Source organism: Typopeltis vanoorti, chromosome 4 (genome assembly GCF_054136105.1).
Source record: "Typopeltis vanoorti isolate ZY-2024b chromosome 4, IOZ_Tvanoo_1.0, whole genome shotgun sequence".
Classification (NCBI taxonomy): Eukaryota; Metazoa; Arthropoda; class Arachnida; order Uropygi; family Thelyphonidae; genus Typopeltis; species Typopeltis vanoorti.
This window is the reverse complement of record NC_143552.1, coordinates 55,728,261-55,744,747: the sequence shown is the minus strand read 5'-3', so window position 1 is coordinate 55,744,747 and position 16,487 is coordinate 55,728,261. Positions and strand designations below refer to the sequence as shown.

General features: G+C 34.5%; 1 protein-coding gene across 1 annotated transcript in view; it reads left to right on the top strand.

Moving 5' to 3' along the window:
• The window catches only part of LOC150107321 (E-selectin-like), a 280,274-nt gene that overhangs the window by 78,756 nt on the left and 185,031 nt on the right, over window positions 1–16,487 (top strand). Inside the window, exon 9 of the mRNA XM_090391789.1 lies at window positions 3,733–3,903. Within this exon, the coding sequence (XP_090247915.1) occupies window positions 3,733–3,903 (171 nt within the window). The remainder of the gene's footprint in view (window positions 1–3,732; window positions 3,904–16,487) is intronic.

Below are 16,487 nucleotides of genomic sequence, written 5' to 3'. Positions count from 1 at the left end.
AGTATGTGGATGTATGAGATAAATTTAAAGGTAGGAGAGAGAGAGAGCTGTTTGCTGCACATGGTCTGCATTTGAGTGAGAGTGGTAGTATGAAGTTGGGTGGACTGTTGATGAGACATGGAGTGTGTAACCACTCAGGGAAATGAAAACTACACACCAAAATTAGGGTGAGATAATGGACAAAGCAAAACAAGATAGGAATACAGAAATAGCCTGGTACAGCAGAGTCAAAAGACTTCAATGATCGAGTAAGGAACTATGAGAAGGAAAGGAGGACTGGCAACCAATGCAGGAAGTATTATAAATAAAGGTGCAGAATTTGTGGAGATGCAGAGCACATATCTAAAGATATGTGATTTGCAATGTGCTTTGCATTATGGGATACTAAGGCACGTGATGTGAAGTCATCAGCTTCTTTACATGAGTTGCCCCAGTCCTGAAAATAGTTCAGGCACAAACCTGAGAAGTTGAGAAGTTTGCTTACACTTAGATAAAGGATTAAACCAAGAATATAATTTCTTGGTATCTTTAATTTATAGTATAACCAAGTGGAAAAACTTACAACTATCTCTAATCCAGAGTATTTTAATAATAATATGTGACACCTTTTGGCTACTCGTATATGAAAATATGACTTCTGCAGCTGAGTTCTACAGAAAATAGTGGGAGATCGGGGGAGAACCAGAGATCATCCCTGGAAAATGTATAAAAAGGATGTAGAGGAGTGAGATGCAGTTTTTTTTTCGTGCAGAGTTGTAAATGATTGGAATGCCTTGCCTGAGAATGTGGTGTCTGCAAGGAGTTTGAGTGTGTTTAAGACATGATATGATGAGCTGTGTGTGTGTGATAAAAGGACCTCCCAGATGAGTCTTTGACTCCATGAGGTCTTGGGGTAATAATAATAATAATAATTACCATTACTTCAACCTTAGTATCACTTCTGGGTCTAGCTCCCACTGATGAGATCTCAATAAAGGTCGAAACCGATCTGGGTAGTGACCCTTCCCATAATGCATAGCATTATAAATGCCTGTAAGGATATGTGCTTTGCATTATGGGATACTAAGGAAAGTGATGTGAAGTCATAAGCTTCTATATACAAGTTGCCCCACTCCTGAAAATAGTTCAGGTGCAAACTTGTTTGCTTACACTTGAATAAAGGATTAAACCAAGAATATAATTTTTTGCTTTTTAATTTATAAATTATTGACTGAAATTATCATTCTATGATGCAATATCTGAAATAAAACAAGCTAATCATTATAAAATAGTTTTAGATAAAATTTATTTTATATATCATCAATGTAACAAAAATCAAACTGAGCTAGAAACTGTAAAAAATCTTGATATTATTAAAGTTAGTCGAGTACTGGGACCATAATGAGTGGCATATAGTTTTCAAGCTGCTGCTATTATATGGCACACATACTCTGCTTATATATATATGTTTCAAGTTCTCATTATTCTCATCTGGCAAAGATGTTAATCTTTGCTTTAGGTCTCCAGAAAGAAACAGCTTTTAATGTTTCTGTACCTGCCCATTCTAGGGAGTCAGATTCTTAAATTCCTTTTGTTTTCTACTTCATTCAGTGAAACCACAGGCACAATGTAATATTGTTAATTTCTCTTTTGAAATTTGCTTACATCATTCTGCTTGAAACTTCTATTTCAATAAGTTTGTCTTATGTTTAATGTAAAATACTATAGTTATTATTCCTCTCTTATCCATATTATTATTATTATTATTATTATTACGTGACACCTCCAAGGAGTTCAAAGACTTATCGAGGGAGGGCATCTACTCTACAGTGCCAGCCTGGTTGGCCGAGTGGTTAGTATATCCACTCTCTCTAGCCAAAAGGCTGTGGGTTCCAATCCCACTGTGGGCATGGATGTTTGTGACTGTCTGTGAAAATACTAGTGGTGGTGGTGGGCAGTAGATGGCATTAGTGTAGATCATAGGTGGCCAACAGCTGGCCCGTGGGCCACATGCAGCCCATAATGTGATTTTGTGCAGCCCGTGGCATGAGAAAAACTATATTAAATTATATGTATTATCAGTTTAGCTATTAGTTTCGACCACAGATTTTCTGATTGATATACTAATATATCAATCAGAAAATCAGAACAATTTTTATTCTCAACACGGAATCAAAATTGCTTTAAAAAGATTACTTGATTTATAAAATCTACTGCTTCTCTGTGCGAGTTGTAGTAGTGGAAGTGGTAGATTTCTATGCACTCCAAAGTAACGCATCATTGAAAGTCACTTGCTCTGCTCTGGTTACATTTCAGTTTCAGAGACTCAGTTTCACAGTTAACAGTGTTACTGTTGCAGTTTGGTCCCCTAGTCAGTTACTTCAGCCTTTGTGTACTATGAGTAAGAAATGTAAGATATGTAAAGAAAACAGGTCATTTCAGGAGAAATGGGAAAATGAATTTCTGTTTATAAACAATAATGACAACAAACCACAGTGCCTTGTGTGTTTGCAAGTTAAATCGTCACAAAGAAGCCGACTGACTGATGACCACCTTCAGGATTTGTTACAAATATCGTCATCATCGTTGGAAATAGGCTTTGATGAACTTGTTGCCACACATGAATGCCCACAGTGTTCTCATTAAGTTGTATTACATGTAAAAAAAAACAGAAATACGTAATTAGATTTAATTTAGCAACTCTTATTTAAATCAATCCAGTATTTTATATTGTTCTCCCAATAGTAAAATGATTTAACAAATATAGTAAATGAATACATATAACTATTGCCTTGAAAAAATGCAGAGTTTATTTTTATTTAAGTTCTGTCTAAAAGTGTTCTGCCCGTGATGCTGCCACTCATCATATATTGGCCCTCGTATAAAATGAAGTTGGCCATGCCCGTTGTAGATGATGATGGTAATTGCAGTTCGTTGTAGTTGATGGATTGAGTGATGGGGGACGGAGAGCTGTAGAGCAGGTGCCCTCCCTTGATGAGTCTTTGGACTCCCTGGAGGGATCGTGATGATAATAATAATAATAATAATATTTCCTGAATAAATTATTTTGTACCTGTTCTTTAGAAGGTCTGACCTGTCTTCTTGGTTTCATTAAATCTTAAGAAATCTCAAGAAGTTCTTCTTGGTGTCAGTAACACTAGTCATATTGATATACTATTTCTGTAATTCTGCTACTATCTGCAACTCTTTCCATGATTTTCAATCAAATGAAACAACCTCAATCCCAGTATAATTGAGACAAACATTACAGTGGTGCTTGTCTCGGTTATATTGCGATTGAGGTTGTTTTACTGATTGACTTTTCACTATTCACCTTCATTCTGTAGCAAAAACAACAAGGACTTTTTTTTATAACTGTGACATCTCCAGGCAACATGATAACTGATTATGCTGTACCATTGTAATGTGTAAGTAATTCCAGCAAATATAGATAGGTTGATTAGCCAAGTTTCAAATTGTTTGCCCATTTTTTGTTTGTTCAGCATCCAAGTGGATACTTCATGCTGTTACCACCTACTATTAAGGTTTAGCACAGGAATCTGAGGACTTGCATTAGGTCAGTGGTTCAAGTCAGTTTCCTACATTCTTTGTAGAATACATAGAAGCCTTCTAGTTAACTGTCATTGACTCTTCTCTTTTACAAATCATAAAAATATTTGAGGTCATTTTTAAATTTAAAATTGTCTTAGTTTGGAATAAATACACTGTTTTACATATACTTTTTTTTTTCAGCACCATCTATATGTGGTAGTCCAGATAATAATGAAAATTCCACTATTGTTGGTGAGAATTACCAGTTGGGCCAGGTTATTACATATAGCTGTCCTTTAGGACATATCATAGTAGGTGAAAAATCAAGACTTTGTGGCTTAGATGGCTTCTGGACTGGATTAGCTCCTGTCTGTAAATGCAAGTATTAAGTTTTTTTTTTGTTTTTTTTTAATACAAAAGAACTTTAATCACATTCACTGCCTTGAATAAATTAAGCAAGCTCTATCATTATAACAGTATTAACAGTATCTTAAGTGCTTAACTTCAAAGGCACATCACATAAGAAACTGCCATTTTACTGTTATGCATGCACTCAAATAAGTTATAATACTGTTATGCAAGCTGGTGCATATTCTTCATGTATGCTGTTCATAACTGTGTTGTAATGCAGATTGGCAAAGTCATATTCTTCATTCCTCAGTAGAATTAAGATGGTAACCAACCAGATTGAACCTAAATTTAACCATCATAGCAGTTATTTAGTCACTTATTTAGAAAGATATGTTGTACTAGTTAGTTTTGTGATGAGCTGAGAACTGATTTTCTTTTGTCTAGTATTGGCAATTCATCAAGGTGCTCTTTTTATACATATTTCATGTGAAAATGTAGCCATGATCTTATGAGGTTGGTTGTTTGGTTTGTATGTCATTTTGATGTAATATCTCTGAAATATCACTGCAATGCATTGAAAGATTTGACACATAAGTCAGGGAACTGCACCCTTTGTATCTTGCAGTGGTGTTGTCTTTACAGTGTTTGTGATGGGTGAGGATAGAAGAGAGAGAGAGAGAGAGAGAGAGAGAGAGAGAGAGAGTGAGTGCTGTCATTACATAGGATAGAATCCTTTAAAGTAAATTAGAATTCACATGGAGTATATCTTATACAGTGGATTTGTCTCAGTGTTTTAGCATTGTCAGAATACTCAACTTCTGACTCCATGGGTGATGAGACCTAGCAAAAACATTTTTCAGTTTTTTTTTTTTTTTTTTTCTTTTCTGTAGATATGAAAGTTGAACTGGTTTTCTGGTTTTGATATTAGTTGCATTTAGAAAAGGCAATGTACCTTTTCTTCTCCACTTCTGCTGTGATGGTTGTTGAATCGTATTTTATTCAGATGATGCACAATGGACACTAATTCAGATATCGAGTGCTCCCAAATAACTTGGATGTCATTAGCACATCTTATCCAACTTAGCAGGGGCTACAGTGTTTCAATATAGGTACGTAAACTGACATACTTTGAAAAATTAAATGTGGAAACTTAAACTTATATAAAATAAATTTATTAGCTGTAAAATTTACACCTAAATATCATATTCATGTTCAGTACAATAACAACTGTGGAACACAAAATAAAATTACAATAAAAGAATTAATTTCAGAAAGTGTTACTACAGCATAAGTAAGACAACAGATGGTCATTAAATTCCCAATTATTTAAAAAAAAATTACAATAAGGTAATCAGGAATTTACATAAAAATGATATACACGGTGTCTGGGCTAGAGGTATTCAAAAATACACATATATATTTCAGCATCTATAAGGTTTATTAAAACATTTTATTATTATACAGTGTAACTCATCAAGTTTTTATGAAGGTTAGTAAAGTTCAGTGTGAGCACCTTTTGTAGAAATGTTAAAATGATACTTAAGCTCTTGTCAAGTGTGTTCCAGAATCTGAGACATTATTAGAGCAATGCTGCAACAATACGCTGTTTCAAACTGTCCAAATCTTGAACTGTTCTCTGGTATACACAGTCTTTAATAAAGTCCCATGCATAAAAAGTCCAAAGAAGTCATATTTGGAGATCTAGGTGACCAGGGCCTCCTCTTCTGATCCAACATTTAGGAAATGGCTTATTAAAAAAATGTAGTAACATCTCGATGGAAGAATGTGGTGGATCACCATCTTGCTGAAACATAACCTGGGGGGGGGGATCTGTGGAACAGCAAAGATCTGCAGCATTTCAAGGTGTGTCTCATCACTGTGGATGCTATGAAAAAACAAAAACAAAATAGCCTGATGATACCTTTTTTTGTGTGCACTTCTAACCAGACATTGACTTTTGTTGTGTTCTTTTTCATTTTTGATCACTTGCTGAGGATTTTCATATCCCAAATGCGACACAACTGTCGCATTTGGGGTAACTTTCCTGCAAATGTGCAAGGTTGATTCAGCACTGAATAACAACAGATCTAGATAATTAGGATTGTTATCGATATGACTGATCATCTCAATAGTGAAATTAGCTCTCGAGCAGTGATCAACTGGCTGAAGAAGTTGAAATTTGTATGCATGCAGATAGAAACATTTGTGAATAGTGTCATGAACTGTTGAAAGGAATCTTCAGTTCATTACTAGCCTGTCTAATTGACTTATGTGGACTCCTAGAGAATGAAACACACACACACACCTGATCCACAGTTTTGTCAGTCACATGCTTTTTTTTTGGGTGTTTCCCAGTTTGTGAAAACAAACTTCTGGAGGGTAGAGTATTGAAGGCTTGTCTTTAGATGAAGAAAGGAAGGTAGAAATCTTCCTGTCAGGATTAAAAGATACTGCAATATTAAGAGCTTTTAGAACTTTAGCAATACTTTCTGAAATTCCTTTAATATGCAGTAGTGTAACCCGAGTGAGATTATTATTATTATTATTATTATTATCCTAACACCCCAAGCAGTCAAAGACTCATTTAGGAGGTCCTTTTGTCACGAACGCACGCACGCACGCACACGCACACACACAGCTCATCATATCATGCCTTAAAACACACTCAAAATCTCTGCAGAAACAATCCTCTCAGGCAAGGCTGTTGGAACGTACATCCTAGTTCGAATCCGCCATTTTGTTGTAACGTACTCTTATTAATAAAATCTATTAATTGCCAATTGATCACTAATACAAATATAGAGAAATTTATATTTATACTGCACCACCCTATATTTAGATTAGTCTATATAAAATAGTAGAATCAATTTTCAATTAAATTAGCAGTCTCTTTACTCATTTAGGCCGAATTCAATATTTTTCATTTGAGGCTCCCGCTAGATTCGAATTATTTATGAACGGTGCAATAAAAAAGAATCAGGCAAACACAGTATTGAAATTAATAAAACAAAACATTTAATATAAGGTTATATGACAAATACATGAATTCCACTTCTAAATTGAGACATTCCAATTAAGTTAGTACATCGAGTCAAATCATTCATATTAATTCAGTCTTCAAAATCTTCACATACAAGTTTCACAGTTTTCTCAATTACAAAATTCCTTACTCAGATTAATACAACAGAATTTCTAGTTTAATTAGTTTGCTCATACTTCTCAGTTATACTCCACACTTAACTCTCAGCTGGCACTTATCATATCATTAAACACGGCAGATATTATTTCAAGGCAAATTATTTTTAACTTCTAACTTCGGCGATATGCCACAGTAAATGTTAGAATAAGCGAAATGGAACTATCACTCAAATCTTCATACACAGAAACAAATAAAATATGACTGTCCTTACCGGAATTTATCTTCAGCACGTCAGATTTAATGTGAGCACATCTTCAAATTATATTTATTACACCCATAGAACACATTTAAAAGAATTCTTCAAGGTCATAACTAGACAATTATTTGTCGCGCTTCACAATTCTCGACGGCAACTTTAGGGCAGATTGATATCCTTGTTTACTACTTCACAACAAATTAACCTCCGTACAATTCTTCCCATAAGCAATATAGAAATAAGTAGTAATTCTAAGCTAACTGGATCTATTCTGAATCCTTCATTAACCTTCCAGTTCTTTAATTATCCAAATACGGCACCAAATTCCTATTAATGCCACTGCTGACTTTACCTTCAGCTATCTATAAGTTTTCACTTCGTCTCTGCACACTTCTAAATACTACTCTCTTGAATTCCTGCCCTTCAGTCCTTTTTTATTTACTTTCACCCCCTTGTTTATATCCTTCCTTTTTTTTCCTCTTCAAAAACTCTCCCCTTCTATACTCTTATATTACCACTCATATATTTTTCTTCCTTTCTCGTTATCGACGCTCACGGTCTGCCCACGCGCATTCCATTTTATTTCTCTCTCCATGGCAACGAAAAAAACGTAAACATTCATAACATAAGGTTATACTTTTACATTGAGTAATGAAAAATATTAATAAAATATTACAGTTACTTAATTTTCTCTTTCATTTCATTTACAATTAATAATAATAAAATATATGTTTCAGTATACATACAAGGTACATTAATTTATATACATATAATTTCTCATAATATTATTGAAGGAATAAAGTAATTAAGATAAATGATATTTATCACTGGGTCCTTCCAATAGTAAAATACACATTAAAATTATTTAATCAATTAATAGCTGATGAAATTCAGGAATAATACATGAAAAATAATTCTTAAGCAAGGGATTAACAAATAATTTTTAAACAAGTCATGCTTAATATATGATAGGTTATGTTAAATGTGAATGAAGAACAAAATATACATAAAAATTTCATTCACAGTTTAACAAGGCATTCCAATCATTCTCAACTCTGCATGCAAAAAAACCTCCTTCTCTTCCCCTGCTCACACCCTCCTTATACAGCTTACAGGGACGACCTCTAGTTCTTCTATGATCTCCCACCTTTTTCTCCTAAACCTCTCAGCATTGATCCTATAACAAACCCTTACTAACTTGTAGGTCTCTATCATATCACTCATCTTCCTCCTATCCACTAGATTCTGTAAATTGCATCTTCTCAACCTTTCCTCATATTCAACATTCCAAAGATCAGAAACCTACCTTAATCAGTCACCTTTGGACCCTTTCCAATATCTCCTCATCCTTTTGAAAACCAGGTGAACAAATCTGTGCGCAGTAGTCCATGTGTGGCCTAATCAGACCCTTATACAATGGAACAAGAATCTCCTTACTTCTAGAAGTCAGTGTCCTCCACACATCATTACCAGAATTTGTTGTGTTGTACTCTCAATTTTGGCAATGTCCCCTAAATTTCAGATCCTTATTTGCCTTATTTGCCATTGGGTTGATAACAATACCATTGTTATCAACCCAATTCTGGATCCTGGTTCTCACCAGCCTCTCCAACACCTTAATGACAACATCTGACACACAGATGGCCTATAATTTGATGCTTGAGTTCTATCACCTCCCTTATGAAGCAACACAATCTTGCCCTCCTTCCACTCCTTGGGAACTTGACCCAGTGCAAGACTCTTATTAAAAAAAATGTTAAGGCAGATGTCAACTCCCTGGCACATTCCTTCAGAATATATAGTGATATATTATCAAGTCTCACAACCTTATTGACATTAAGTTTGCTCAATTTCCCATATCCCTCTTGCTCACTTACAGTCAGTCTTGACTGTAAGTGAGCAAGAGGGATATGGGAAATTGTGAAAGATTTTCAATCTTTCACAAGATTGAAAGACCCTTATGAACTGCTCATTAAGTATCTCCACCATACCTTACACAACTGTTGTCTTTATACCATTTTCTCTAATCAATGTCATCCTTCCATAATCATTCTTTTTTTACTGGCTACATATTGAAAGAATTCCTAGGATTCTTTTTGGCTTCATTAGCTAACTGCTGCTCATACTTCACTTTTGCTACCCTTACCAACCAAGTCACCCTCCTTGCCTGTTCTTTGTAATCCTCATGGAATTGTTTATTACCACTTCTCTTATGCTGCCTCCATAATGCCTTTTTCCTCTGTATATCACATGCTTAATCTCTTCATTCATCAATTTCACACCACCTACCTTATTTAACTTTCTGACTTTTGGAATACATTTAGATATTGTTTCTACTAGACAGTTCTTGAATATCCCCAAGCTATATTGATCTCCTTTCCAGCTAACTCCTCATTCCATGCTACACCTGCAAGCTGTCTCCTGAGTTCCTCATAATCACCAGCCTTGTAGTTCCACATATACCCTTTCCTCACAGAAATCCTCACACTACTGGCAACCACCCAGGTAATCGCTTCATGGTTACTCTCACCAACTGGAGGATGATTTGACACCTCATTTATAATTACATCCTCTGATGAGATGATCAAATCCAAGATCCTCAATCCTCTTGTGCCCTCTGTTACATACTTCTGAGGTAGTTGTCCCTCAAAAACTCTAGAAACGCATTTTCTTTACTTCCAGTTGCTACCTCATCATTCATTAAAATCACCCATAATAATTACCCTTTTCTTATTTGTTTGGATAATTTTATTATACATTTCATGGTCACTACTATCCACATTACCAGGTCTATAACAATATCCGACTGAGTATTTCATTCTATTCACCTATCTCACATCATACTGCCTCAACACCACTGGCACTATTTCCCTCTTGAATCTCTATAGTTAATTGCACTTATGAACATAACTTTTTCTCTATCATCAATAGCACTCCCCCCCCCCTCCCGTTTTATTCTTTCTATCTTCATGAAACACATCATATCCTTCTGCCTCTATTCCTGTCAGGATGTCATCCTCATCCAACCATGCCTCACTTATTTCAACAACTCTTGGGTGAACAGACTCAATTAATGCAACCATTTCATTTGCCTTGTTTCTTACACTTTTAGCATTTGTATACAAACATAGCAACTCATTCCTGGATCTATAGCTAGTTCCACTGATACCACTTATTTGATGTGACTTCTCCATGCTTAACTTGAGCCATTTCTTTTTCTCCTTATTCATCTTAGAACCTTCTTCAAATCCCACTGTTTTCCTTTGATCACAGGTCATCTCCTTCCCTTTTTGTCTAGACATGCATTCACATCTTCTTGGAGCATCAATCTTTCTCACGCTATGTTCCCCTGTCCACCTTGAGCCTCCCGTTTCCCTGTCTTTCTTGCACACCTGCTCTCTCATTCTCTATAATCATGCCACTCACTTTTTCATTCATAACCACCTCTTCAGTTTCTCCTGTCTTACTCTCACATTTTTCCACATTGCTTCCCACTCGATCAGATTCATTCTCTGCACTTACTTCAAACTCATTCTACACATTAACAAACTGCACTACTTTTTCCTTACACATTTCTGCTAACATATCATTCAAAATCCTTATTCTTCGCCTCATCTCACCACTGTCATACCTGGTCAACACATTTACTACCTTTCGTATCACACCATTATCTTTTATCTGTCTCAACAACCTCCTGATATCCAATCTGATGTGTTTTTTTTTTTCACTCAAATCATTTGTTCCTATTACAACTACCAACTCTTTTGCTCACTTACTTCTCATATCCAATGCCTCAATCACTCTACTCATTCTACCTTCAGGAAAACAAACCTTGTGCATCGTCTCTTCCAGCACACCTCTAATAATTGAATACCATGCAAGGCCTCTCATCGACTTTTCATTATCTCTCTTATATGAATTCATTTTCATTGTTTTCACTCTTCCATACATATCTCAAATTCTCTTAACTTCATTCTGCATTCATTTAATTATTTTCCTCATCTTCACCTTTCAAATCTTGTGTTTTATTTTTGCTCCCATTCACTCTTTCAGTTTTATTACCAGCCATATATGCTTGTTCGCTGTTTATGCTGCTTACTACCTTACTGTTAATTGCACTTTGTTTTTTAACTTCTGCTACATTCGTATCACTTTCATCCTTCTTACTATCGATTGTTAAGTTTATCAGATCACTTGTTCTCTTTTTCAAAACTTTTTTACAATTTTTTTTTGCTGCTCTTTTACATTGTCCCTCTTTTCTATCAGAACACTCATCCTCCTCATGGCATTCCTACTAGTATTCTTGCTACTAACACTTTTAGTTATCAACACTTCAGCACTCATCAAGTCCTCATTCAGCTCACACTTTGCACACACATCCTCCTTCCATCCACCTTAAATATCCATAATTTATCTATATAATCGAACAAATACATATAAGTAACACACTTCACATTTCATGAAATAACTGAAATCAAAATTAAATTCCTGAATGAAGAAATTCACTGCCATCTTTCCTTCACCAGTTGTTATACTAAGCTCTAATTTTAATGAATTCATAAACAAACTTAAACAAAGAAGCCTACACACTAAAAACACTGCAAGTGCACAACTTTTACAGCAACTCTTACTCATAAACACACACTAATTTACAATTAATTATTCCAAAAAACTTATCTGAAACAGGAGCCTTCTTTACACACTGCTGCTTCTTTTGCTACCTCCTGAAGAAAATATCTTCAAGGTATCTAGAGACTGCTGGCCTAAAGCTTCTTAAAGGATTCATTAAAGCCATTTTTCATAAGAGCAAATTTCGAATACAATTCAATTGTTCCTATTGAATTATATTCGAAACAAATTGAACTAATTGAAACTATTGAACCAAAGGTCTTCAGAGGAACATATATTATGAGCACCATGTAATAAGGTCGTAATGAGTCTAGCTTTTTGACTAGGATGATGGTGAGAAGCAACATGGATATAATAACCAGTATGAGTTTCTTTTTTTACTTTTACACAATCTACTTTTACATAAAAGTAGATTTCTTATAGAGTGGTTATATAAAGAAAGCTGTGAGGCCTTTTTACACTGATCTAACTTAAACAGATGTGATGGCCTTTGGTTATTATATCATCTTTATGCAAATTCCTATTATTATCTTATTGTAATTTTATTTTGTGTTCCATTGTCGTTACTGTACTGAAGATGCCTATGATACTCAAGTAAAAATTTTACAGCTAATAAATTTATTTCATGCAAGTTTAAGTTTCCATCTTTAATTTTTAAATGGCTACAGTGTTGCTGGATCCATCACCATTCATTAAAACCGTTCCATGAACAAATGAGACAAGAGAATCAACATCTCCCCCAAAGAAAGACCAAAAACTTGTTTATAAAGATGCTCACTCAAAGCAGTAGTGTTACACATTGTAAAAGGCTCTAATGTCTGAAGAGAATAGACCCAAAAAACAAAAATGAATGAGGTGTTGAGGGATCAGAATATCGACAGGACATTGAAACAGCATGTAAAGTACTCATTTAAAGACAAACAGACTAACAATATGTCCCATGGACATGTGAAAATTCTCAGTGCATTGACTTAAATTGTAACCAGGTATCCTTGATATCTTAAGGTTATTTGTGGAGAAAACATTATCTCTTATAAAGGACTCAGTGGACCTGATTCTGAAAAAAACAAGGAATAGTTTCAGATTCTACTATGCTACTTTCCTGTTGAAGAATTTTCATTGATCCAGATGCTCTAGTCTTATTTCATCATTATGTTGCAAATGCTACTTTCAAATGGATGATTAGTTATATGAACAAGGTTGACTTGTTCAGGGAAAAAATTTGAATGAATAGTGATGACAGATATAGCAACATTGAGACTTATTAAGTAGGTCAGATGTTGTTGATGTATCCTAATTCTAATCCTGATGTATTAACTGCATGAGTTAATCTTTTGTTCACCATCCGAATGACATATATGCTTCAATATCATCCACTTATGTTAACAAAAATGACACACTGCCATTTGTAGATTTATTCATATTAAAATCTTTTAACCAGTTCTGACTTTTGAAACCTACAAAGTGCAATATTGCCTGTGCAGTTGGAATTTAAGCATTTTGTAAACTCTAAAATGCAGATCTGAATCTTACAACATGTATCACATTTAAATGCTAAATTATTTCATTTAAAGGAACACTCTTTCCTTTACAATGATTACAGAAAAGTTCAAGGTTGAAATTATCTTCCATCCCCATTTGCAAAGATAACAATACCACCAGATGACAACCACAAGTGACAGTACTGGACTAAGGCAATTGATATGGGGCTAGGGATTTGGAAGTAGTGATGGATATGGAATTGAAGTTCAGAGGACATATTGTGGAAGTGAACAGAATAGTTTATAAGATTACTTGGATGTTGAAGAACACATTGGAAAATAGAAATAGGGAGATTATTATTTCCCTTTAGGCTTTGATATGGCTATATCTTGATTATTATGTATACAGCTTTTAGTTGCCTGAGTTTCTCAGGGCTGAAGAGATGGTGGAGAGGATACAGAGATGACTGATTAAGATGATGACAGGCATGTAGAATTCTCTTTCTATGAAGACAGATTGAACATATGTAAGTTGCAAAGTTTTCACAGTTGGGAAAGAAGACCATAATAAAATCTTATAGGTTATTAAAGGAGTTGTAGAAGATTGATAGAAAAGAAAATTTTCAGTACTTAATAAGTAGGGAGAGAACAAGTGGTGCTTGCTCTCTAAAACTGTGTAAGAGCATGATCAGTAAGGGTGTGAGGACTAATTTTTTTTTTTTTTTTTTGCGAGTCATAAATGATGCTAGTGGGTTGTCAGAGGTGGTTGTGAGTGCTCTGACATTAATAATGATGGTTAGTGTGCACTGTCATAATGCGTCTTTGGACTTTATGGAAATGCTTATATAATAATAATAAGAAGAAGATACAAGAGAATAGTTTCCTGCCCTTAGTAGAAAAGTTCAATAAATTTCAGTTATACTTTAGAAGCATGAAATTAAACTGACATATAAACCCAACAACCTCATAATATTGTGGATATATTCACCAAGCACTCCATGGTTGCAGCTTCCTGTACTTTGGTCAGGCTGACCAGTCACATTGAACATAGAAAAAGAGCATAGATAGAGTCTTATTTTGAACAGCAGACAAGAAAAATCCTCTCAATCCCATGCTGTGGATAAAGCTATGACAATCAAAAATCTGAAATGTTACAATTTAATATTTCATTTAATATTAAAATTTAATACTTAAAATTCAATTTAATTTCAACTTATAAATAAAATTTCATATTTAATATTTAGAAAATGTTTGAATTTTATTAAATTTTAAGCTTATTCTAGTCATCCACCTTTGACCAATCCTATCCTATCCTAATTTACGCTCACATGTAGACCTACACATTTTACTGTGTAGGTATTCGGAACCGAAATCCTACGGAATATATTGGTTACTCCTTATTCCTAGAGGTGTCTTATGTCTGTAGACGCATATATTCACGGGGGCCAGTTTCTCTGTTCTGGGGGACGAAAAACCCGAGTTTCTGGGTGAAAATCCCCCCCTATGAGACTAGACTGGCTAACTCACCTTTGGCCGAAAGGTTCCTCACATCATGGATGGGAATCAAACTCAGGTCTTTCTGACCAAAGGGCTTTGTCTATACTGACTGAGCTACGGAGACTCTTACCTTTGACCTATAAAGAAATAAAGAATATGGTTTCATCAACCAGTCATGGTTATATTACAACCACAGCAAACAGCTCAAACTAGTGTTTGACAGTACTCATAACATTAATCTGAACTTTGATCATTTTTGCATGGCATCAAGCTAGTAGTTTATTTTTTTAATATGATGTTTCCCTAAAAATGCGAGCAGATTGTCAAAACTGTAGAGCATACTTATTCCTTAAAGTACATAACATTATGCGATTAAATGTGTTCAGTTTTTTTAAACATGCTCTTTAATTTTGTTATTAATTTATGCTTTATTTAGAGAAGAATTTATTGATAAGTATTAGAGTGCACATGAAGACAGATGCAATGTGCAATGCAAGCTTTTAAAAAAAAGATAAGTATTAGTAGTAGGGAAACATATACTAGTTTTTCAGTTTGCACCATTTGAATTGATGATTTTTTTATTATAATTATGTGGTATTTTGTTAGAATTTTACTGTCTTAGTATTGTCTCCATGTGTATCAGTTGTAATCAACATGGCGGCCAGTAATAGCACTTCCCCCCCCCAACACACCACCACCACCACCATTTAAAGACCGTGTTATTTGTAGCATAGGTTGATGATTTTATAGCTTGCTATGCATGTGGTATATATGTATGCATCCCATTGTTTAAAAGTTTAAAAGAGACAGGAATGTGTTTGTGTGCATGAAATGTTGGCAGTGGGAAGTAATGAGAGTCATAAGTGTCTCAATCTTGGGACTTTGCAGTGGCAAATATACTGCTTCAGGATTTAGCAGAGGTGGAGATAATGCTTTTGAAACGGGTGATTTTCAGTTTGTGGATGCCAGTAGTGTGTTGGAGGGTGGAGAGTAACAGACATGTATATGGATTTATCCTTGGGCAATTTAGCAGACGGAGATGGTTTTCCAATGGCCATTATTTTCTGTGTGTGTGTGTGTGTGTGGAGAGAGAAATAGAACTGCTGAAAAAGGAGATGGAAGAATGAAGACTAAATTTTATAAATATTATAACTTTATAATTGTATAGCTTTAGAGTGTCTCAATGTTATTTTCAGTGTCTTTTAATATCTTTCTATGTTCTTAACGCCTGATGAAGTCAATCTCGAAAACATGTTGCATTTTCAAATAAATCTCATTTTGTTATAATTCTCAGATTTTAAGTCAGTTAATATTAAAAATGAACATATCCCAACCCCGAGTTAATAGTAGTAGTCATCATATATATATATATATAACTGAAAGTTCTGTGTGTAAAATAATGAGCTAAATGATTTTAATAAACTTCTCACTTTGGTAGGAGAAGGCAATTAAAATTGGTTGGCAAAAAAAAAAAAAAAAAGGAAACACGTTACCAGGCATTATTATTTTCTTTTTATTTGCATTTATAAACATGTAAGTAATACATACATACAAAAAATTTGTTTTGCATAATCACAACTTTTACATTGAGCTGCTTATAAAA